This window comes from Caloenas nicobarica, chromosome 1 (genome assembly GCF_036013445.1).
Source record: "Caloenas nicobarica isolate bCalNic1 chromosome 1, bCalNic1.hap1, whole genome shotgun sequence".
Lineage (NCBI taxonomy): Eukaryota > Metazoa > Chordata > Aves > Columbiformes > Columbidae > Caloenas > Caloenas nicobarica.
Genome location: NC_088245.1, coordinates 119,605,393 through 119,629,411, shown reverse-complemented (window position 1 = coordinate 119,629,411; position 24,019 = coordinate 119,605,393). Strand labels below are relative to the sequence as shown.

At 37.7% G+C, this 24,019-nt stretch overlaps 1 protein-coding gene across 4 annotated transcripts in view; it reads left to right on the top strand.

Moving 5' to 3' along the window:
• The window catches only part of PKNOX1 (PBX/knotted 1 homeobox 1), a 59,441-nt gene that overhangs the window by 24,597 nt on the left and 10,825 nt on the right, over positions 1–24,019 (top strand). For all 4 annotated transcript variants that reach the window (XM_065628862.1, XM_065628837.1, XM_065628846.1 and 1 more), the window contains exons 3-8: positions 2,785–2,887; positions 5,584–5,711; positions 6,467–6,638; positions 17,974–18,144; positions 19,573–19,672; positions 20,729–20,826. In XM_065628862.1, the coding sequence (XP_065484934.1) occupies positions 2,837–2,887; positions 5,584–5,711; positions 6,467–6,638; positions 17,974–18,144; positions 19,573–19,672; positions 20,729–20,826 (720 nt within the window). In that variant the 5' untranslated portion in view covers positions 2,785–2,836. The remainder of the gene's footprint in view (positions 1–2,784; positions 2,888–5,583; positions 5,712–6,466; positions 6,639–17,973; positions 18,145–19,572; positions 19,673–20,728; positions 20,827–24,019) is intronic.

The following is a 24,019-nucleotide window of genomic DNA, read 5'->3' as shown; positions in this document are numbered from 1 at the left end:
CCAGATGTGGAATATCTATTCCTTATGGAAATCTGAAAGGAAGGGTTGGTCCAATTTGTCTTGATTCTCCAGAAATTCTTGCCATGTCCTATTGTCTTCACCAGTTTACATGTGTTATCTTTGTTGCTTCCCTCTCCATGTTGTTCTTTGTGTCACTAATAATGATCTCACATCCTTGCTTAACTCCGAGACATTCTTCCTCTTCTACGACTGTTTTACCCCTTCTTATTTCCTCCTTTCTGACTGAGAAATTCACTTTTCTCCCACAGCCAAACGATTTTTTTAACAGCATTTTGTGAGGAACTTCTTCAGCTTCTGAAACAATCACTGAATAGTGTTTACCCTTTTTTGATATGTTCAACTGTTCTACCTTTATTTTGAGGGTAATCTGATCTGTGCTTTGGATATCACAGTGAGAATTAGATGTGTACATTTTGAGAAGGAAGAAAAGCAGCATTTTTTATGTGCCCTTTCACTCTGTAAATACAGAAAGACACTAACGCCCCAGTTGTAAGCTACCATTTTTGAAAGAATATAAATGTTTAAACGTAAGGCAAATGCTTACAGTTCTGATGTTTTAGAATGCATCCCCTTAAAGTATTTTGAAAGATATTTCACTTTGTTATTGTGGCAAATGCTGATTTAACTTTAAACGATTCATAGCTATATCTATATATAAAAAAATCAGAAGTACTTCTATCAGTGAGTGCATTTATGTCATTCCCCTTTTTTTTTTTTTAAATTTTATTTTATTTTGGTGAAGAAATCAGTAATATTTTTGGAGTTTCAAAGAAAGAGATACCGATGTTCTGTAAAGACAGATCAACCAACTAGAACCAGAAAATACTTTCATTAAAGCTATTAGAAAAACTCTAAATGCAGTCTTTACTGTTTTTCTCTGTAAATTGTATTCTTAAAAAAACACCATAATTTAGCATAGGAGTTCCCAAACTGTAGCATACCTTTTAGCTAATGTTCCACAAGCTACTTAAGAAGATACATGCGTGCTGCTTACAGATAGAAACTTGTTCAGCTCTGCAAGCACATGGCCCAGTGCCAGAACCAAGACCTGCTCTATCTGCTCATATTTGTGGTTCCCAAGATGCTTTTGTGTGTGTAAAATGGCAAAGACTCCCAAAGAGTAACAGCTCCATTTAAGCCTGAGTGAGTGAAAATCGATAACCTAGTTTATAAAGGAATTCATACTTATGTCATCCCGGCAAAATTCTCTGGTCTTTAAAGCTGTTTAAAACAACAACAAAAAAGTAGTAATGCTTAGGAATTGCACTTTGAAAAGGACTTGATGCAAGCTAAGGCTTGAGTTTTGTCCTGAGAAGTTAGGTCTGTCTCTGTGCCTGAAACTGTTAAGCAAACAAAGAATAAATGAAATGTGTACTTGAGACTATTATAATCTGTAGGGGAAAATATCCAGAAATGTAAACAGTGTTCTTCAAAATCGTCATATACTGTGGTAGTATCCAATGGTGAAGGAAAGATTTTAAAATAGCTGGAAAAATTTGTAGTGATTTAACACACTACAATGAAAAAAAGTTTTGGTTTCAGATCTTAAACTGGAAAAAATTCTAAAACTTAGTTCTTTGATACTGACTTAAGTGGAAGAGAGCAGAAAACTGAGAATTAATACCTGGATGTAATCTTTTTTCAAGATGTGAGCTCTGTCTTCTTTTTTAATTTGCAATTTTTTTACAGTAGCTAAACATTAGGACTCCCATGTGTCAAGGAAAATTGAGTTCTGTGGTAATATGTAATGGTAATAGCTTAATGAATTACGTGATTTCAGTTGTAATGTCTGCTAATCTGACAAGAAAATGAAATGTAAATTAGTAATTTGATGGATAAGCTCTATTTGGTGGTGGTGCTATGCTTTTTTTTTTTTAATTACTGGATGTCTAACTTAAAAAAAAAAAGTTTAACTCATCTTGGCACCAAACTCCAGCTAATGGTTAGAGGTAATAACTTACATAAACTTATTTGTGTTATAAATCCTATTGAAATTAGTATTTCCCAAAGTATCAAATGTCTATGAAAATGAGACTTCTGAATTCCTAGGTCACTTTTGAAACTGTATAATCACAGAGATCCAGTTGTTTAAAAGGTGTTAAGATATTGTTCCATTCTTTGTTGAGCTTTAAATGACTTGGATGGTAGTTTCTTGATGTCAGGAGCAATTTGCGACTTCAGTTTCTGAAAGTGATTTCAGGCCCTAACGTTAGAATATGGGATTCTTACTCATAGGTAAATAGGGTATTCCTTAACACTTTCTACATTTGGTTCATTGGTTGTAGACTATTATTATTTCGGTTACAGTAATGCTCAATGTGTTGTTAGCAGATTCAAAGCACAGAAACGTAAATCTTTGCTTGTTTCTAGAAGATTTTATGTATTACCTTAGAATAAGTTAGTTAAGTAGTGCAAAAATAAATGCTAAAGTTTACTTGAAGTTTGTGAATGTAAAAGAACCTCAGCCTCTTATTAAAAATCTTACATTAAAATATAAAATGAGACAATTAACCATTTGCTGATGAAACCCATTGCATTTTCCAACTTGGAGTTTGCTTTTTGCTTTTTTGTTTGTTGAGAAAATGCACGTAACTGTAATCGTCAACTACTCACTGATTTGATTTTTTTTTTTTTTTTTTTTTTTTTTTTTTTTTTTTTTTTTAGGTGGAGGTGTGTGTAAATCTTTATCCTTTTTTGAACTTTCAGAACTGGATTCCAAGTGGTCACTTCTGTTACTAACTCTTTTTTTTCCTCCCCCCCAAGGAATATTTGTTCATACTTATGATGATTTGCTGTAACTGATGTTTTATTAACCATGATGGCAACACAGACGTTAAGTATAGACAACTATCAAGATGGACAACAGGTAGGTGTGTTTTTCTTTCTCTTTGACCTAAATACAGTTAGCAAGAGAAAAAACGTAGTGAATTCTTCCTTAATGCCTGCTTTGGCATTGTTTAAGTATCTGTTCTTGTTTGTAAAACAAGATCTTTAAAGTGATAAACTGCTGTTCTTTAATACTCAGATACTTATTAAAGGCTTAGCTAATCTTTGCGTGATTTTGCTTAACTTCTGGAAGAACGGTTAGATAAGCTGTTTTCTTCTGAATCTCCTCTAGATGATTTGTGTGCTGTAATATACCTGTTTTTAGGAAAGTCAAATGGGCCTGCTTAATATTTTGTCTATATGGTGTTATGCGTCTGCAGTTAGAATAGCTAGATGGCATTTACGCAGTTGTAGACTTGTTGGTCTTGAGCAAGTGAAGGATAAATTTAGCTATCTAGAATTATGTACTACTTTGACTTCGCTTAAGTTGATGCATATGCTGCAGGCTGAAAACTGGTAAAATACTTAAATTAATTTTAATGAGGTTATTGATTCGAATTGCTAATTACAAAGCTGGCCAATGAGCTTCCAGTTTCTTACCTCTGTTAACAAACAGCTACAACAGTGTGAAACATACTCAGATATGTCTGGTCATTATGTTTCTTTTTTGTACAACAGGCTGTATGTTGCAACAATTTGAATTGCTAAATTAAAATACTGTTAACTGGAGACAAGTCATGCCCTGGCCTGTACTCTGAAGACCCATTTTTACGTTACTGTGTGTCAGCCCTAAGCAGTAAATACAAGTACTTCTGTCAGCAGATGGCAACAGTGGTGAACAATCAGAAGAAAAACAGCAACTTTTTCCATCTTTTATAAAAATATGTTTATCTGGTTGCAAAAATATGTTTATCTGGTGGTGGTTGTTGTTGATTCTTTTATTGCGATTCTAATTTCTCTCTCTCTCCTACCTTACATCTTTTACTTTATTACCCCAGCAAATACATGCCATCCTGTGACACGTCAGTGAAGTAATATGTTTTTGTGAAGAACAGATTGGGAGAGAGCATTTTCATTCTATTTGTTTTGTATTTTAGGCTCTCAGTGACCAAGATAGGTAGCTTGGGTGCCTGCCGCTTTTGTAGTTTGGAAATGGCCCACAGAAAATAGGTCACAGTATTAAGCGAGCTGTTTCCTCCTTCTAGTGAGATAAAACCTTAACTGAACATGCTCTCTCCCTTCCAACTCTGCAGATGCGTGGTTCAACATTTATAATCACTTGTATAAGTCATCCCCTTTTATTTTGCTCCTCCTTCTTGTCATTAGCCAAGAAATGAGTCCATTAGTTGCATCACTTTTTGGTAGCATTCTGGCTTAAAAATCGTCTATTCTTGCTGAGGAAGGTTTTTGCAAAGCAGGCTGCTCTGTTGGGTAGGATACACTGGCTTTTTCTCAGTTTCTGATTTTAGTAGGAGATGGCTTGACCTCAACAGATAATAAAGCACAAACCTTTTGGTTCTCCTAGACTTCTTGTTGGGAACAGTGTACATTCCTTTTGCTTATATTGTGTGGAAACACATTACATTCTGTCAGTCAGGTTCTCTAATAGTTTCTGGAGGCCAGCTCTCTTCTCTGAGTGATGTGGTATGTACATCTCATGGGAAAAGAGGGCGTAGGATTTCATTCTGTGCACTTCCTTTCTGGATGTGCCAGTTCTGGCCACCTGGTGATATCTAGGACAGTGTCTGTCCTCTAGTAGAGGTAAAACTTGTTAGGTTTAAACTAGGGGAAAAAAAAGATTGCAGTATATCTGGTCTTTGCAAAGATATTCCCAGTGCCCAAAGGGGAGAAAACCAAGGAGTTTGGGTTGGGGGGTGGAAACTATGACTTTCAGAGGTCAGATCCCTTTGAGACCTTTTAGTCAGAAAGATATCTAGCTGGAGGTGATGGGAAAGCCACTTTCAGCACCTTCAAAGCCCCTCAAAGGCATTACAGGGCTCTAGTGCAATTTAGAAGGTGCTCGGTAGAAGCTGTGACTCCGTTGTTTTTCCAGTAGTGGCAGAGTGTGTAACTGTGCTAAATGGACTTGTAGAAGCAGCTACTGCTGTTCCCTCTATAGCTTGATATTCCTAAAATAATTTATTACAATATATGCATTTGAGTGGTAAAGGTCAGGGAGTGGTATGTTCCTGATAATTGGAAGATTGGAGGGACACAGAATATTTCAGTTCTTTGTAAGAAAATGTGCATTTTAATGGAAAAGAAAAACTTCAAGATCTCTTTTCTTCAATATCTTGATATAATGCACAGTAGGAAACAAGAAAGAAAACTTCAGAGTAGAAACTTTCCATCTGTTATTTTCATCCTAAAGGCTTTTAATTGAGGTATCTCCATAAGTTTTTGGGAGAAAAAAAAAGCCTATTTTTTGCTAGTCTGTTCCAAAAATAGCCACATCAGAAAGAAAGTGCTTTAACAATTTATTAATATCTGTCATAAACGTTTTAAAGCTGAGTGCTGAAACTTACGTGACCTTTACACTACCCGTCAAAAAGTGTAAAGGATTGAAAGAGAGGTTTTGTTACTGCTATAACTTGTTGCGTAACTGCCAAGTCATACCAAGCTTCTGGCTACTTAGTAGCCCTTTGCATTGGTTTGGGGTTTTTTTGTTTTGTTTCGTTTTAGAAAACAGTACACTTATTTTACATCAGGCTCACAGATTTACTCTTTTTTCTACAGATGCAAGTAGTAACAGAGTTAAAAACTGAACAAGATCCCAACTGCTCTGAAACTGATGCAGAAGGGGTGAGTCCTGCCCCTGTAGAATCTCAGACTCCAATGGATGCAGATAAGCAGGCCATTTACAGGTATTAACGTTCTATCTTTTGAAGGGTAAAGAATAGAGGATGTGTTGTGTTGGTTTGGGTTTTTTTAAGTTAATAATAAGTAGCTTGAAATAAGATGATCTCTTGGCTAACTGTCTCAGTACCTTGCTGGGAAAGAATGAGATCAAATTAGCTTTATTGCCAGTCTTCAGCCAAGAAAAAAAAAATCCCTTTATTGTGGGATTCTTCAATTTCAGCATAGTTTTAAAGGGTATGCTAAAGGTGGCTGCCTTTAAAGCACAAGTGAAATTTAGCAAGCTATGTAGACCATTGAACTATGGTTCACTATTTGTTATACTATAGTTTTTATCTTTAATATGAGATTTTATTGTAATTAAGTTGATCTTTACTCCCTGTTCTTTAGGGATAACAATTTGTTGCCCAGTAATTAGCTCAAACTGGATTAAATGTTGATATATAACAACACGCTAATTTGAGATTTTCTTTTGCCACTCAATTACAATGAATTAAATAATATGTCATAGCTTTTTAGCCTGTGATTGTTTATTTAAATATATGAAAAACAAACAAAACAACAAACGACAACAAAAAAGCAACACTAACACCTTTCATCATGTTTTGCTATAGCCAGCAGTGTTATATGTCCTCTCTTCCAAGATTTGGCTTTCTGTTTCTTACATGAGTGACTGTTACCTGAGATGAGCTAGATGTCTGACTTTTCAGTGGGGTACACGTAAGTGAAAATACTTAATCATGTATTTTAACTTTTATTCTAGGCACCCACTATTTCCCTTGTTAGCACTATTATTTGAAAAATGTGAACAATCCACACAAGGCTCAGAAGGCACAACTTCTGCTAGTTTTGATGTAGATATTGAAAATTTTGTAAGGAAGCAGGAGAAAGAAGGAAAACCCTTTTTCTGTGAAGATCCAGAAACTGATAATTTGGTAAGTATAAGCTGTTTATTTTATTTCTGAAACAATCATCACATTTGCCTCTTCTTAATTTCTGATCTCAGCTGGTACTTATAGTTTCTCCTCACGTTTTTCTTCCTACTAGAGATTCTTATGTTAATGCTGAGAAACACTTTTAAACAATTTCTTCTGACTCCTTTTTCCCCCTCTTATCTATAAACTTACATTGAGCTCTTCACAGTTGTTTCCCATCCTAAACTGTCTGAGATCAGTGTACAAACAGTGTACAAACAGACAAACAGAAACATACGCTTGCCATAGCCAGGTTGACTCTGCAAATCTATTGTACACTGTCAAGACAAATATTTATCAAAAACATGTAATCAATGTAAGTTTTTTCCAACTGGTTGGTTGGTTTGGGGGTTTTTTGGGGGGGGGAGTTGGTTGGTTGGTTTTGGTGGTTTGTTTTTTGGGGTTTTTTTAATTAGGGTTCATTTAGTTAATGTGGGAGAAAAACTGTTACGGGATGAGCTTAGAAACTCTTTAACGTATACATTTTTTTTCTTACATATCATTGTCTCCTTTACATGTTCTGAAAGTCCTTCCTGTGATGAAGCTGTGATTTCCCCAGTCCCTTAGTCTCCTTGAATCACACCTCTAGAGAACACCTCTTTTGGCATGCTAGTTTCTAAACTGTCTACCTGCCTTCATCTCTTTAGAGTCATGTTGCAACTAGATTTTATCATATTCAAGAGTGTTAGAATTATAGGAGCCAAATGTTTTGTTTTGGTTTTGAAAACCCGTTCCTTTAAGGGGACTGTGTAATAAAACGAGTCTTCGTCCTCGAGTCTACCTCATGGGAGAAAAGCCTACTTAAAATATTGAGGTGCAGAAACAAAACTAAACTGATGTGAGACTGTAAACAACAAAAATAGTAATGTTTTAAAGCTGGTATCTAGAAAGATTTATGTGGGCAAATAATATCCTATGTGGGAGGCTAAGGTAATGTACCTGGAGAAAACTCTTAAACAAAACCAAGACTTAAACAATAAATAAATCTGAGATGCTGTTTAGAATTGGCAGGAGGGTTACAGTGAACAGCATGTCAGGAGGGGCACATATTGTTGCAAAAAAGGAGTCAATTTTGGCTGCTTTTGCAAGCAGCCTGAATAGTCGTTTTGCATAACTTGATCTCTTTCCGAGCACTTTATGACCAATTGTTACTGTACTTAAGTTCTGGGAAGTTAATATTTAAATAGCGTCATGGAAAATAAAGCTACAGGAGTATCTATGTATAATAAAACCAGTGTGATAGTAAAGAAGGCTGAAGACAGTATGTTCTAGAATGAGGCAAGCTTTTACAGCTCTAGCTAAGGAGACCTAAAAAGTTACCTTCTCAGCTACTTGTTACATCCTTTTAACTGTAGGTTGCAGTGCCCAAGATTGAAATATCTTCATAAATTGCATCAGTTATCTTAGTCTATGCAAATATAAAGTCACCTTAGCTTAAATCTTCTTCAAGATGGATCAAGTTCACTTTGCCCTAATCCACCTGTAAGAGTGCTTGCAAAAAGTTCTTGTACAGCTTTGGCTGAGGAGCTGTTTGTGTTACAGAAGCTTCTGTTTTCAGTTAGGAAACATTCTGAGGCTTGAGTAAGGTTTTTGTGTTAGAAGGTGATCCAAAACAATGCCCTTCAGAATGGTGTGAAAGCAGCTAAAGGAGGACGCGTAGTATGATACGTATTTATACACTCAGTGTAAGGATTCTCAGTTTATAAATGCAGAACTGAAGAACAGTCATTGGACACTTTGATTGAATCCCTGAAATATCAATTTAATATCTTAATCATTAGATCTTTGTGGGCAAATTTTGATGCAGCTCATCTGATAAATATTTCTTGATACAGACATTGACTTAGTTTTCGAAGTACAAAGAAGCACTGATGTACCTACTAAAACAGTTCCGTGAATAAACCCTGTAGCAGAATCACTGTTGTCACTGTTGGAATTAAAAATAGAATATGAAAGAAGAAAACTAAAAGCAAGGGGAAATAAATGATAATTCTCTTTAGTTACTGCCCAAGTGTGAGCAGCAGTGGTGTGGGGTGCTTTGCTTTTTGCCTTTTTTTTTTTTTAATGTGAATGGTGTAACATTAAATTTATGAAATACTTGTAGCACAAGATTATTGTCTTACAAATGTAAGCAGAAATAAGTACTTCAGAATGATTACGAGATGGTCTGTCTGCAAAGAGTGTGACTGTTCTGTTGGGGTGCAGAAATCTTTGGAGACTGAGGGCCACTGGTATCATTATTTTAGGTCTTTCTTGAATTGGAAAGCACTCAGGCTAATTTGGGGGGAAAAAAGTGGTTTTTTGAAGGAGAAAGAGATAAATACTTTGAAGAGCTATTTGTTTCTGAGGAAAACTAAATGCTGGCTGGAAGCTGCAGTTCATCGCAGATGCTAATTTGCACATGTGCAAAATCTTGTGATACCTTTGGTTATTAAAGAATGAATTGCACACAGAATTCCCCAAATAACATACTAGTTTCAGGACATTGTGGTTTGACCCAGGTATCTAGAAACCTGACTACCAGAAATGCTTATGATTTTGGAAGTGCTTCTTTCTTTATCTCTTTCACTCTGTAATACGTTTGGGTTTTTGTTACTGCTATCAGTTACACCTCCAGAGGGCTTCTTGCACATAAACTGTAAATTTTGAAGGCACTAATAAAATTTTCCATGGCTCTTTCTTCAAAGACTCTTTAGAATATACTTGCCTCTAGTACTTTACTCAAAAATGAGAGTTAGTGCTGTTCTGCATGAAGCAGGTCTGCTGACTTGCTAAGCCTTGGGTTTTCTTCATTTGTAACTCTGGATTCAACACAAATATATTCTTTTCCCTTATCTCTGTAATCCAAATTTATTTTCAGAAGCACATCTGAAATCTAGTAGTTGGAATGTAGTAGTTCTGCCTCAGTGGATGAGGAGAGAGCAAGGGATGTGGTTTTTCTTAACTTTAGTAAGGCTTTTGACATTGTCTCCTATGATGTCAAATTGATAAAATATGGACTAGATAAATGAGCAGTGAGATGGACTGAAAACTGGGTGAACTACTGGGCTCAAAGGATGGTGGTCAGCAGCGTAAAGTCCAGCTGAGGGCTAGTCATTAGGGATTTACTCCAGGGATTGATACTGGAACCAGTACTGTTTAACATTTTCATTAATGAGCTGGATGATGGGAAAGAGTGAACCCTTGGCAGGTTTGCAGATGTTGCAAAACTGGGAAGAGTGGCTGATGACCAGATGACCGTGCCACCATTCGGAGATACTTTGTCACTTTCGGAGAAATAGGCAAACAGGAATCTCATGGAGTTCAACAAAGGGAAATGCCAAGTCCTGTACCTGGGGAGGAATAACCCCACGCACTGATACGCTCTGGGGACCAACCAGCTGGAAAGCAGCTTTGTGGAAAAGGAGCTGACAGTTCCGGTGGGCACCAAGCCAAATATGAGGCAGCAATGTATCCTTGTGGCAAAGAAATTCAGCATACTTGGGCTGTGTTAGGAAGAGCATTGTCAGCAGGCCAAGAGACGTGATCCTTTCCCTCTTCTTGGCACTGATGAGACACACCTGGAGTGCTGCATGCAGTCCTAGGCTCCCCACTGCTGGACACAGACATACTGGAATGAGTCCAGCAAAGGACCTCAAAGATGATTACGGGACTAGAGCGTCTCTTATATGAGTAGAGACTTGGTGAGCTGGGACTGTTTAGTTTGTAGCAGTGAAGGTCTGGGAGGTGATATTATCAGTATATCTAAATACCTAAAGGAGGGATAAAGAAGATGGACTCGCTGACTCTTCTCAGTGGTGCCTAGTGAAAGAGCAAGAAGAAATGGGATGTAAACTGAAACACAGGAAGTTCCATTAAAACATAAGAAATAAAAAAATTACTGTAAGCGTGATTGAATACTGGAGGAGGTTGCCCAGAGAGGTTGTGGAGTCTCCATCTTTGGAGACAGTCAAAACCCAACTGGACATGGCCTCAAGCAATCTGCTCTAGTTGACCTTGCTTTGAGCAGGGGCGTTGGATTAAACAATCTCCAGAGGTCCCTTCCAACCTCAACTGTTGTGCGGTTTCTGTGAGCTGATGAGTTTCCGAAGATCCTACATGCCTTGGCCTGCTTCACATGCTTTTGGTTGTGCACAAACGTTCTCTCACAGATCTAGTTTACTTTGGTTGTAGATGAGTCTGCCCTGTTCAAATAGTCCTTCCTGCCGATTGACCTGTTTGTGATTTTAGCAGTATCTTTATGTGGTATTCACCTTTGTTGATGGACTGCACAAATCCAGCTGATCTTGCTTGAGGTGGATGATGAAGTATTTATGTCTTATACTGAGGTCAGTACTATCTTAAACTGGAATCACATTGCAAAATCAAAACTCTTTGGCATTGAACTCCTGTTCTGTAGTCGTATTGTTGGCTATGACTTTCTATTACTACACACCAAATGAAATCTGAGTGTGACTTGTCCTCTGCCTGTCCTGAAAACTGGGGACTCTGAACAGCTGACATTCTGACAGACTGTTCATTTTGTCAGGGGCAGTGGGCAGAAGAGTTTGTCAAGTTGTAAAATAGCCAATACAGTTTTCAGTCTCTTCTTCAGCTGGAAATATTGGTGCTCGCACAGAGAAGGCTGGAGCTGGGCAGAGTTTTCTGCCTTGTGTCACATTAATATGTACATTTTCATATAGAATAAAAATCTCTTTTTAGTAGAGAGGGATTCTAACATTGTGCACCTTTATTATGTCTTCTGTTCTCGCTGGCCCTCCCTTTTTAACTCCAATGTTAAATCAACCATTCACTTGAAAGAAAGAGCTGCTGAAGACTGCTAATGAGTATGAGCCAGAAGGGTGGAGCTGGTAGGCCAGACAACTACTTGCTTTCCACCTGTGCTCTTATCTGACCCCAGCAGAGTCAGATAAACAAGGTGTAAATGCTTGCTCACTAGCAATCATTTAACTTGGAGACACTGAGAGGAATTGAACATCATGGTACTATAAATAGCCAAATTCAGGTCCTGTCCAAAAAGAGTCACAAGCCTGCCTACTGTAAGGAAATTGGCCACAAATTCAACTGTTTCAGTTGTTTTCTTCTTTTGGAAGCAGCATTTAGAACGCAACTGCACTGGTCAGTTTTTGTGACAGACTTAAACTAATGGCTCCAAAACAGTAGAGTATCATTTCAGGCTCCATACTGCCTGTAGGCTGATTGACTAATAATAGAAATTGTGAAGGGTCACAGATACTGATTGTAGGGCAACTTGGAATCCTGACAATGTTTCACACTGTGCACTCACTTGAAATGCCTTGAATATTCCAAAGGAAAAGTTTGGTTTTCATCCAGGGGATCACAGAATGTTAATCTGGACGGCACAGGCATTAGATCAGTTTGAACAGAAAGGAAGTTCATTAAGAACAGTGTAAAGTTGTTCTAACTTGAGTAATTCTTGGTAAACTATGGTCTGGATTACCTTGTTACTTTGGTATTATGGTTCCCATTCTAAATTATTTAGTGGTTTCCTGCAGTAGTAGTATAAAGGATACTGGGAAATACAAGTAGCATCCACCTGAAACTTAATTTTAAGGATATCCATATATTGCTAAGCCTGGCCTGTAAACCAAGTTTTGATAGAGGGATTCTGTTCTTTCTAGTAAACCACTCCAGCAGCATCAGTTAGTGATCTTGAAGTGACACGGCGAAGGGTTATGATCAAAACAGCAATAGCATTACTGGGCCTTTCACTTTTGCAGTGTCTTTCCCAAGTCTGACTTTGTCAGACGCTCTGTCAAAATAGGATGTTTGCAGTGAAATGGATGAGAACATTTCTATAAATATTGATGTCTTCTGGATCAGGTCAGAACTTTGGTATTAGGCTTCAGCATATTTAGAAGAGCGAGAATTTCTCAGAAGAGATTGTAATAATTTGGAAAGAGTTGGAAATCTTGTGCAAGGTTGTTTGGGTTTTTTTTTCTTAAATGGTGTTTTAAGGAACTCTGTGAAATTACCTGAATGAAGCATATTTTTAATTTGATTTATTCGTATGTTCTTATTTTTCTATATGTGCCTTCATGTAATAAGGTTAGCAATAGTTTGTATTCAAAACCTGCAGCACTAAAAATCATACAAAATTGTGTTATGGCTTCCCTAAAGCCTGAAGTTTTATCTGAGTGGTGTATAAGATGCCTCTTTTCCTTCCAAGGAAGAGTGTATTGCAGGAAAATGCCAAGTTCAATTCTAAGATCTGTCGAAAGAAAACTGAGCTAACTTCAGTGCTAGCTCCTGGACAGATTTGATCTGCTTGCCCTGAGATGTAGGAAGTCTTGACATTCTAGGTATGGCTTTACTCTTAACATAGATTCATCTTCAGGTCAGTAGAGGTAGTTGTCTTTGGACTGGGACTCCTGATAAATACACAAAGAAAGTGGCTTTTCTGTGGTAGTTACGTTTGCTCTTCAAGAACTACTGGCCGCAAACAGAACTTTGAAACTTTTACCTTCCGACTTCATTGGCTCTGACCACATAGGTTAGGCTATTCAGGGAGGTAAAAGAGAGAGTGCAAGTTTATGGTTTTTTGCAGTAAATATTTAGCTCTTATAGATATACATGGCACAGCATATTATTGGAGCCAGAATTACCCTCTATCTTGGAATGTCTTCTACAAGTTTCTTCTGGTTTTCAATAATTTTGTTCTATTTTCTGATTCTTGGTCATGCTGTCCATGTCTCCACTGATCTTCTCTCAACTTGATGTAAGTGCTGATTAGCTGCAAGAAGAGCTGCAGACCTCTCCATTTCGAATCCTAGTCCCTTTGGAAAAGAAGTGGAAGCTGAAGGTTGTGCTCATGTTTCGCTTACTAGACTAGCAGTGTGCTTTCTTTCCCAGAGCTTTAACTTCCTCATCTTTTTGGATTGTATACATATGTGCAAATTATTGCATTCACTTTAGTCTTTATATCGAGCACCAGTACCAGAAGAGATGTGTTCACTATTAAGAACCAGGTCTTGGTGGTCTGTATTGCTAGCCAGATGTTCCCAAGTGCATGTGCTTCTTTCTGGAAGCGTGCTCAGCTGTATCCCTGTAACATGGAGTATCATCTGTTGGATCTCCTTACCCTTTGCCCCTTTGACACCTCTGTCTCATTTTCACAGCTAAAACAGATCTTGGAATGAACCAACTTCTCTTTGTTCTCCATTAGTATCCTTAGGACTTACAGGGACAGGTTCCTCCATGTCTAAGAAGTTGTTCATCATGAGTGTTTGCAGGTAATTTTTAGAGCTTTCACAGATTATGTCTAATCTGTGTAATTCAGTACTTAACACTGCTTACTGTTAACCCAGCCACTGCAGAAACATCATGTTCCTCAGGATGGTTCCTACCTCTCGCATAGCTTCTGTACAGAGTAAACTCTTCCTATATATGGATGGCTTTTTAAAATTCCCCCACATTCATAGGACGATAGGATGATTCAGGTTTGATTACAAGCTCAAGAGGTCTGGATTCCAGCCTCCTGCACAAAGTAGGGTCAGCTGTGAAGTCAGAGCAGGTTACTTAAGGCTTTGTCAAGTCTAGAAACAATACAAAACATGTACTCTCACTTTTGTATTTGAACAGGACACTGCCTTTTTTGAAGACCTCCGAGTTTTTTTTTTTCATTTGGGGTAAGGATTTTTGGTTCAGTAACCTCTTCTCAAAGACTATCCTATTGAATTTTTAGTTTTGTCAGGAAAAGTAGTGGTGGTGAGGCCATTTGGATATTATTGACTGAACAAGCCATGCTTTTGCATTTCGGAAAAGTGTTCTTGCTATTGTAATGTACAGAACAGTCCAATAAACTTGTAGTCATACCTTTCCTAGCTATGTCTTGTAGCTGGGGACTCAAAATATGGGAGAGAGGTTGTCAGATCAGAACAAATGAAAACAAAATACCCCCTCTCCCAGAGTGATTTAGATCTTCAGAAGAAGAACACTCACCCCAGAAGGATTTGCTCAGGGAGGTAGGTGAGCTGTGAATATACATATTTGTAACTTTTTGCAAATGACAAGAGTAATTTGAGTAAGAAGATTACTCATCAGTCTGTGGAGATTCTTTCATAAATGTTGTCTACATATGTATTTGCTATATGCTTATGTGCCCTGAAATCTGTAAAAAATTGTGGGTGTATGTTTTAGATGAACAAAGATGAGCTGGGGATTATTACTAAGATAGTGCATAGTGTGTTCTGTGCCCTTTGCACCATGTACTTGAGGCACTGAAAAGACAGCATGCAGGCACAATCTAAAGCAGTTTTAGGGCTAAAGGTGTCTTCAAATTTAATATACGATATATTTGTATGTGAATATGCTCTGGATAGCAGTTTTAGCAAGAACTAGAAGTTTTTCAATAGTCTTTTTCTCTCTGCTTAATAGTTTACCATTATGACTGTTTACAACAGTTTCAACAATATACATATATCTCATGGTTACTTCTGTCTTTGTGCATATCTCTGAAATGATGCTCCAGGTTTATTTCTACAGCTGAAAAGACTGAATCAATTGGGTTATAAAAATTCATTGCTCCGTGGTATATTCTACTCGGTAGCACTAAATAACAAAAACATGGTGGTTGTAGATTTTTAAGGTGTGCCTGCTAAGAACATAGGAATGAAATATTACTGCTGCTGTGATCTGTCTGGTATAATTTCTTTGTATTACTTCTGTTCAACATGAGTGATTTTGTCAGGAGTCCTTGATTCCCACCCCACCATTTTCCAGGAAAGAGTTAACTTCTGCCAACAAATTTAAGTTTGGTCCACCCGTGCTGCAAGAGAGCAAGAGCCAAATGGCCACTATTAGTGTAGTTGTAAACGAGTAAATAAGTCCTGGCGACAGGCATGGCATATTTACAAAGTTTTGTTTGCCTTCCTAACAACAGTAGTGTAGCTTCCTCCAAGAATAGTGTGACTGTGTGTGGCTCTGCAGAAGCCTGGGAAGTGTTATTAGTTCTTGATTTATGGTAAACTTTGACTGTAATTCAATTTTCACTTCAAGTATCAACCATCAATTTGAAACTAAATCTAAGCTGAAGAAAGGGCTTTTATTTTTCCTCCGAACAAATGCTGATCATTAAAGAATATAAATATGGGTAATGGTTTAAGGAAAAAAAAACTCTCCTGACTGAGCAAAACTAATCATTAGTACAGTCAAATATTATGTGCCCAAAGGCATACTTTTGTTACCTCAGTTTTAGTTGAATGTTTCAGGCATTTACTAATATGTGTGCTCTGCGTTGGTCTGCCACACATGAAGAATGTTACGGTTTAAGCTTTTTGTCTCTGAAACTCTTTGGCTATTGTGATATTACAGAGCAATCAGTAATAATTCTGAAAGGAGCAAAATATCTTTAAACATAGATAACCTTTGGTTTTAGTTAAAATTTAGTTAAACTTGATTGTGTGTAAAGGTACTTAAATGCAGTTTAAACAGCAACCACTGCTGAGGGCTGTTTTAGAAGGTTGCTGTTTTATATACCTCAGCGCTGGGCCACTGCACTTATTATTTCAAAGGCTTTTGGTGGTCATAAGAGTTACCAGATTTTAATTTGAATCAACTGTCTCAAGTCTACAGCTATGATTTTTCTGCAGCTGTGCTTTTAAATATATATGCGTGTTTTGTTTTGTTTTTCTATTTAGCCCTGAGAAGGAATCAGATTTCCTTTTTTTTGTTATCACTTCACTTTTTTCCTCGTTTATTTGAACATGCTATTGTTTGCACTGGGTGTCATACAGCTGGAATACCTTCTACTGAAAAATCAAGGAAAAGATCTGTCACAATGAAAACTGAAGTCATGGTGTGGAGGGGAGCAGAGCCATGAGTTTCGCTGCCTTCATCTCCTTCAGGTGCTTTGAACAAAGGCAACTTCAGCTCCCAGTTGGCTTCTTTAGTTAGAAGTACTAAGCAGATTACTTAGTAAGCTATCATTTCTGGTCATTGGATCCAGTCCTCTGGCCAGGTACATGACCCTTCACATAGGATGGATTTTCCCAAATCGTGTTAAAATCAAGCTTTGAACTATGTTTCAAAATTATAATCTGTTTTGTTTCATAAGACTGAAGGATGTTTTTTCTCGGAGATCTAGTGTAACAAGTAAATGTTTGGGATGGCACACTGTGTAAAAAATAATTATTTTGCCAGTGTGTTATGTACGTATTTGAATGTCCTGGATTTCCTACTGCTTCATGAAAATTTAGACCATCTGGGTTTGTTTTTAGCTTTTGATCTTCTGCCATGACCCTTACAATCACCTAAGCTATTTTTATACAGCATGTAATACCATTAGCTATCCAAGCTTACGAGTCGTTTTCTCGCAGTAAGCATAAGTACTCTTATCATGTACATATCTCCTGTACTTCAATTTTTGTTTAAACATGGATTTGTTATTGGGTTTAGTGCTTTGTATTTAATGGTTTATATTTCAGAAACAGTCTTTTCATCTGAAAGTTCTTACAAGATTTTTACCCCGAGTTGTTAATCTTTGACATACATTGCAAAGGAACTTCAAAGCTCTAGGGCTGAAGAACTGTTTGATTATTTTAAGCTTTGTTGAACAATGTGACAAACTTTGGGACCTCTTTATTCTAATTTTATAGAAAAATAAAAGCTATTGTGTTTCCGTTATAGGCAAGATCACAGGCCATTTCCTAGGCCTTTCACCCTCCCTAGCAATCTGTGTGACAAATTCATGCTAGGTCACAGAAGGGTCTTCTCAGTGCATCTCAAATTCATCTGTACACTTTCAGTTTTCTTGGATCAGGGTGTAATGTGGAACTGAACCTGATATTTCTAATATGTAGCTCAATAAGACCAAGCCTGTTCCAACCACACTTTCCAAATATTATGTGTGGATGAGATAACTTTCCTTCACTTTCAGTCTTGTGTGGTGTATGACCCAGAGCTATATGATGGGGATAAAGATCACATGGCTGTGCAGGTTTGTTCTTTGCTCCCTGTACACCTTAACTATGATCTGTCCTCCTGATGTGTCACATATGACAGAGACAAAGATCATATTATTGGTGGTATCTTGTTTCCCCTGTATGGTAGTTTACTTATGCAGTGGAAGGATACAGGTTTTGTATGTAAACACGTTCATTTCACACTTCAGGAGCATAATGGTCAGAGCTAGAGAACTCTAGTCAGCACTTAGCAATTAGTAACTCTACTTTGCGTGGCTTTTGTTACTGGTAGTGTTTGTTTAAATCTCACATTAAATATTTTTTTAAATTAACAGTTATTTTGTTTCTAATTTTTTTCCCAATTTTCTCTCTAGATGGTAAAAGCAATCCAAGTTCTAAGAATCCATCTGCTTGAGCTAGAAAAGGTTAATGAACTCTGCAAGGATTTCTGTAGTCGTTATATTGCCTGCCTGAAGACAAAAATGAATAGTGAAACTCTCTTAAGTGGAGAACCTGGAAGTCCTTATTCACCTGTGCAATCTCAGGTATGTTTCAAATACAGTTAAGTGTATTTTTGCTTACATTTCCTTAGGAAATTATAATTACACTTCTATTGCTATTAGTTTGCAAACAGAATTTCTGCAGTTTGTTTTACTTTCTCAGAATCATTTATTAAGAGTAGAAAGAGCTGTACTTTTTAGTGCACACCCGTGTGCCACTGCCAATGGAAAAAAATAGTTGAAATGTGGCAGGACCTAAAGTCACTTGACATGTCTGTCATCCTTTTATGATTTTCCCTCAGTTGAGCAAATGGAGATATTCAGTATAGCCCAGAATTGCTATTTTGTTGGAAGGAGGCTAGGAAACAGAATAAATAAAGGAGAAGAAAAAAAAACCCCCTCCTTGTTAAGAAGGTCTCCTTAGTCTAGTCTGCTTCATTAAAATATTGAGGTGGCTGATACTTTGTATACACAATCTGTATTCCAGAAGAGACAGTGTCTGATGTAGTTGCAGTATTTGAGATGTATGTCATTGCCTGTCACCTGGGCTAATTGTGTGGTTATGACCCATACCCATTTCTATATATGTGAACCTCAGTTTATATATTGTTGACATTACCTAAATGCAATAACCAATTGCATTTTTTGGTAGTAAATTGACGACAGCTAATTATAGAGTTAGTACATTATGGTTGATGCTGCTCCTGTTAGATGCTGGAAAGTGAGCCTTGCCATCCAAGTACCTCCTAGATATCCAGTCTTCGGGGAGGGCCCTTCTCTGACTTACTAATGTGTTTGATGCTGTGTATTCTAAAAAGCCTCATTGACTTTTAAAGTTTACTGTCTGGACTCTTTACTTAGGTTTTGGTGTCTAGAAGTGTGGAAAGAGAGTCTAAAATTAGACAAAAGCAACTTTTAAAGGGTTCTCTGTACATCTGTTACAGTCTTCTGTAGAGACAGGAGGGACTGAATTTTCATATGAAGGAATGTCTAAGAGTCTGCATGGTCAGGGTTGAGTAAGAGCTATCCTGAGCAGAATAAAAGATATTGGGCATCTTGAATACTTAATACATTATTTTGAAATTAAAGGAACTAAGATAATAACTAAAAGCTTTGATGCTTGTAATAAGAGTATCAAGGGTCAATTTCATCTGTCCTTTTTCCCTTGTGCCTTTGGAAACTGTTTCTCTTAGTATTTATAGGCCCAGAATAATTTCTCTGCTAAAATTTCTCAAGATAGTTTTATGTCTTTTCTAACAGTTGCTTTCATGAGGTTTCAAAGCTAATGGTTGGTGATAATGAGAAAGTTAATGTAGGTAATGATGAACCTCTAATGAAGTCTCTTTCTATTTGAAGTTAATCCTATGATTAAACTCCAAATGTATTTTTAGAGCCAAAATTACACAAGCATGCTTTATCTCCTTTAAAAAAAAAATTTTTAAATGCAAGAAACTAATTGTTTTATTTTCCTAGCAAATTCCAAGTGCCATTGCAGGCACACTCAGTCCCCAAGGGATTATGGTGCCAGCATCAGCATTGCAGCAGGGAAATGTAACTATGGCAACAGTAGCAGGTATGACACAATAAAGAAAAACTGGCACCTTGCTCTTCATTTTGATTTCTTTTATAGTTGTTACAAAATATACACAAATACTTTAAAAACTGTGTTTTAACTCTAGTACCTGAAAAGTTGTTATAATACAGTCGACTGCCTTGCTCGTTTCTGAATGTTCATTTAATTTATACGTGTACCAGGTATGCATATGTGGCCGAAGTTACATATGTATAATATAAGAGATCTTTCTGTGCAATACTACTTTTGTGAAAAGATATTTCAGATACTGGGGTGGTTTACACTTTTTTTTTTTCCCTTCAAAAAAGGAATTCTGTTTGGGAAAATCATGCATTACCTAAAGTATTGCCCTTATTTGCTGTCTCCTGCTCTATGGAGTTTGGAACCACACCTACAAGTCTGTGAAATCCTTGATGTCCAAGTTGTTCTACTATTGTATGGAGACAACAGTTGAACTGAAATGTTTTATCTTGCCTTTCAGCAAGGTTTTAAAACAAACAGGAAAAAAAACCCTTGACTACAAATGCAACAAAGCAATGTAGTCTGCTCCTACAGCAGCAGATACTTCAGAGAGGTTATTCTGAGACACAAGATGTGCTTGGTGGCTTTGGTGCGCAGGAGCCCCTGTGCATTCACCAAGATTCTGTCACCTTAGTTGACGCAAACATCTGGGTGTCACCCAGCCGACTGCCCTAACCACTTGACACGCCAGTTGTGTCACAGGTGTTGTGACCCTTGTTGGCCAAAGAGTTAGCTCAGTTAAAAAAAAAAAAAGCAACGAACCATTTTATAGCCTGATAGTCATGATGTTTTCCTTTGAAAATACATTTAGAATGCCTAAAATACAGGGAAACATAATAAAATTTCATACATATTTTTGTGGATGGAAAAAAATGTAGGGTAGCAAAGAGCATATCTTACATGCTTACTAGAAAAGAATAGTTGCTATGTTATCAAAACTGTTGTATTGTCTGCACTGCTGATTGTGTGTTTAAAGAGAATGATATCTGAAGGGCTTTTACTTACCTATAATCTTTGTTGCTCTTCTGTTTTAAGGGGGAACAGTGTATCAGCCAGTCACTGTGGTCACTCCACAAGGTCAAGTGGTGACACAAGCACTGTCACCTGGGACTATTCGGATCCAGAACTCTCAGGTTTGTTTCATGGGCTTCACAGAATAATATCCTGGTTGAAGTAAATCTCACTGTTTTTAAGAGCTTTGGTTTAAATTTGATGCACTGTCAATAATGACCTCTGTGTACACACACATAGTAACTAATGTAAAATGAATGCAAGCGCTGCTATAGGAGTTACAAGTTGTATAACATGGCATAAGGTCCTAGACAGATCTCTGTTGCCACAACAGGTCATCATAGTTCCTACTTGTTAAGTATCTTTTTTACTGATGGCAGAAAAGTGTAGGTACATGGATTAAAAAAAAAAATATATGTTACACTACCCTTCCTCCCCGCCAAACCCAACAAAAAAAAAACCCCAAACAAACCAGAAAAATCTTCTGAATTAAATGGACACTTTTTCAATTATTTTAAACTTTTCTAATTGTTGAACTAGTTTGGTGGCTAGATAGATTTACTATATTGCATTTTGGTGCCACACTTTGACTCTTTATCATGATGGCAACCACTAGTACTGTGAAACTTAGGCATTTCAGAATTTATGTATGTCGAGAAGCATTTTGCAATAAAACTCAAAATACTCAGTTGTGAGTGACTATGGGAGTTCCTCATATTGAGCTCGTTATACCCTAAAAGCTGAAGGCTACCACTCTTTTTTGGGGAGTCTCTTCAAGAGTGGATCTGAAAAACTCAAACAACTAAGGAACAGTAAACCTGAAAACTAGACCATCTTCAGTTATGGAAAATCTTGCTAGCTTTCTCTTGGAGCTGGAAGTGGTAAATCAAATCTTGCAGGAATCTGGAGTCAATTAAAAATGTGAATGAGGAGGTACCATCTCCACAGCATGAAATGTGTTGGTAATCACTGACTCACTGTCTTCTTCCTTCTTCTCACCTTCCAACCAAAAAAGTATGCTTACAGAATCACAGAATGTTAGGGATTGGAAGGGACCTCAAAAGGTCATCTAGTCCAATTCCCCCGCCGGAGCAGGAACACCTAGATGAGGTTACACAGGAAGGCGTCCAGGCAGGTTTTGAATGTCTCCAGAGAAGGAGACTCCACAACCTCCCTGGGCAGCCTGTTCCAGTGTTCTGTCACCCTCACTGAGAAGAAGTTTCTTCTCAAATTGAAGTGGAACCTCTTGTGTTCCAGCTTGAACCCATTACCCCTTGTCTTACTGTTGGTTGTCACTGAGAAGAGCCTGGCTCCATCCTCGTGACACTCACCCTTTATGTATTTATAAACATTAATGAGGTCACGCCTCAGTCTCCTCTTCTCCAAGCTAAAGAGACCCAGCTCCCTCAGCCTTTCCTCATAAGGGAGATGCTCCACTCCCTTAATCATCTTTGTTGCCCTGCGCTGGACTCTCTGCAGCAGTTCCCTATCCTTCTTGAACTGAGGGGCCCAGAACTGGACACAATATTCCAGATGAGGTCTCATCAGGGCAGAGTAGAGGGGAAGGAGAACCTCTCTCAACCTACTAACCACCCCCCTTCTAATACACCCCAGGATGCCATTGGCCTTCTTGGCCACAAGGGCACAGTGCTGGCTCATGGTCATCCTGCTGTCCACCAGGACCCCCAGGTCCCTTTCCCCTGCACTGCTCTCTAATAGGTCATTCCCCAACCTCTACTGGAACCTGGGGTTGTTCCTGCCCAGGTGTAAGACTCTGCACTTTCTCTTGTTATATTTCATTAAATTTTTCCCTGCCCAACTCTCCAGCCTGTCCAGATCTCGCTGGATGGCAGCACAGCCTTCTGGCGTGTCAGCCACTCCTCCCAGCTTGGCGTCATCAGCAAACTTGCTGATAGTACACTCAATTCCCTCATCCAAGTCATTGATGAATATACTGGAAAATGCTGGTCCCAGTACTGACCCTTGAGGCACTCCACTAGACAGGCCTCCAACCAGACTCCACCCCATTGACCATGACTCTCTGGCTTCTTTCCTTCAGCCAGTTCCCAGTCTGCCTCGCTACCCGATCGTCCAGTCCACACTTCCTCAGTTTAGCTGTGAGGATGCTGTATTCTTACCTTCTTTTATTGTCAGTGGCATGCATATACTTGCCTATTTATATATGCAGTTCTGTCCTCAGATACCTTTCAGAAAGAAATGTGTAAAATTACTCCCTTATACTGAAGTGTTTTGGAAGAAAATACTTTTTGTATGTCTAACAAAAAATGTAAAATACTGAGTAGAAAATAATACCTGTAGCCTATAAACAAAACAAAACAAAAAAAGGATTTGACCTTCTATACGTATCTGTGGCTACTCTTGGTGTTAGTAGGAATCTCCGAACCCACCTGTGCATAGGTTTGGACTTTGTGTTCCCTGTCACCCATAGGAAATCCTTTTCCAAATTCTTCTTTTTTCAGTGTTTCAGAATGCCATGGAGGTAAGGAAGAAATACTAGGGGAGAGCTGTTTAAAGTTACTTATAAAGCCTTCATATACAAGCAGATTATTTAGAATGTAAAACATTGTTTTGGAAATGTGTATGCTCTAGATACATATTTGTTGTGATTTGATAGAGTAAATCTCATTTAAAACTTGATTCATACAGCACATAGACATAATGACTGGCTTGAAGAAATTGCTCTGTCTTGTCTGAAAAACCTGATTTAGAATGATTTCAGTTATAATTGTCTGAAATGTAATCTCATATGTAATTCATATGCTTTTTCGTCTTATCTCTGCATAAGCATTTAAGAACATATTCTCTAATGTTCAAATGACTGATGTGCAAATGATTTGATGTATCCATAGGAAGAGAAAAAGAAATCAGAAGTGAGAAAGAAATATGAACCTTTAAGAAAATAGTAAGAGTATTATAAAGTGAATTAAGTGTTCTGCCATATATATCTTCTTGCTCTTTGAGGTTTTAGGTGCATTTATTTAGCAGGACCTTTAGCATTTTTGTTTGCAACTCTGGCATAATAATTAATTTTAAGTCCTTCATTTGAGTCTTAGATCAGTACTATTTTACAGCTTCCATAGTTTGTTTGCACACAGTGAGTGTATTCAGCGTTGTGTTTTTCAATTGCTCTTCACATGTGCAAATGACTATATAGAGTGACAAGGCAATTGGATCCCTAGTGTAGTGTAGATTAATACAGAGGATTGTTAATCTGACATGCGCTACATAGGTGGATTTTATTCTAAATTATAGTAAATCAGCATTTGGCTGTTGTCACAAGATCACATACACAGC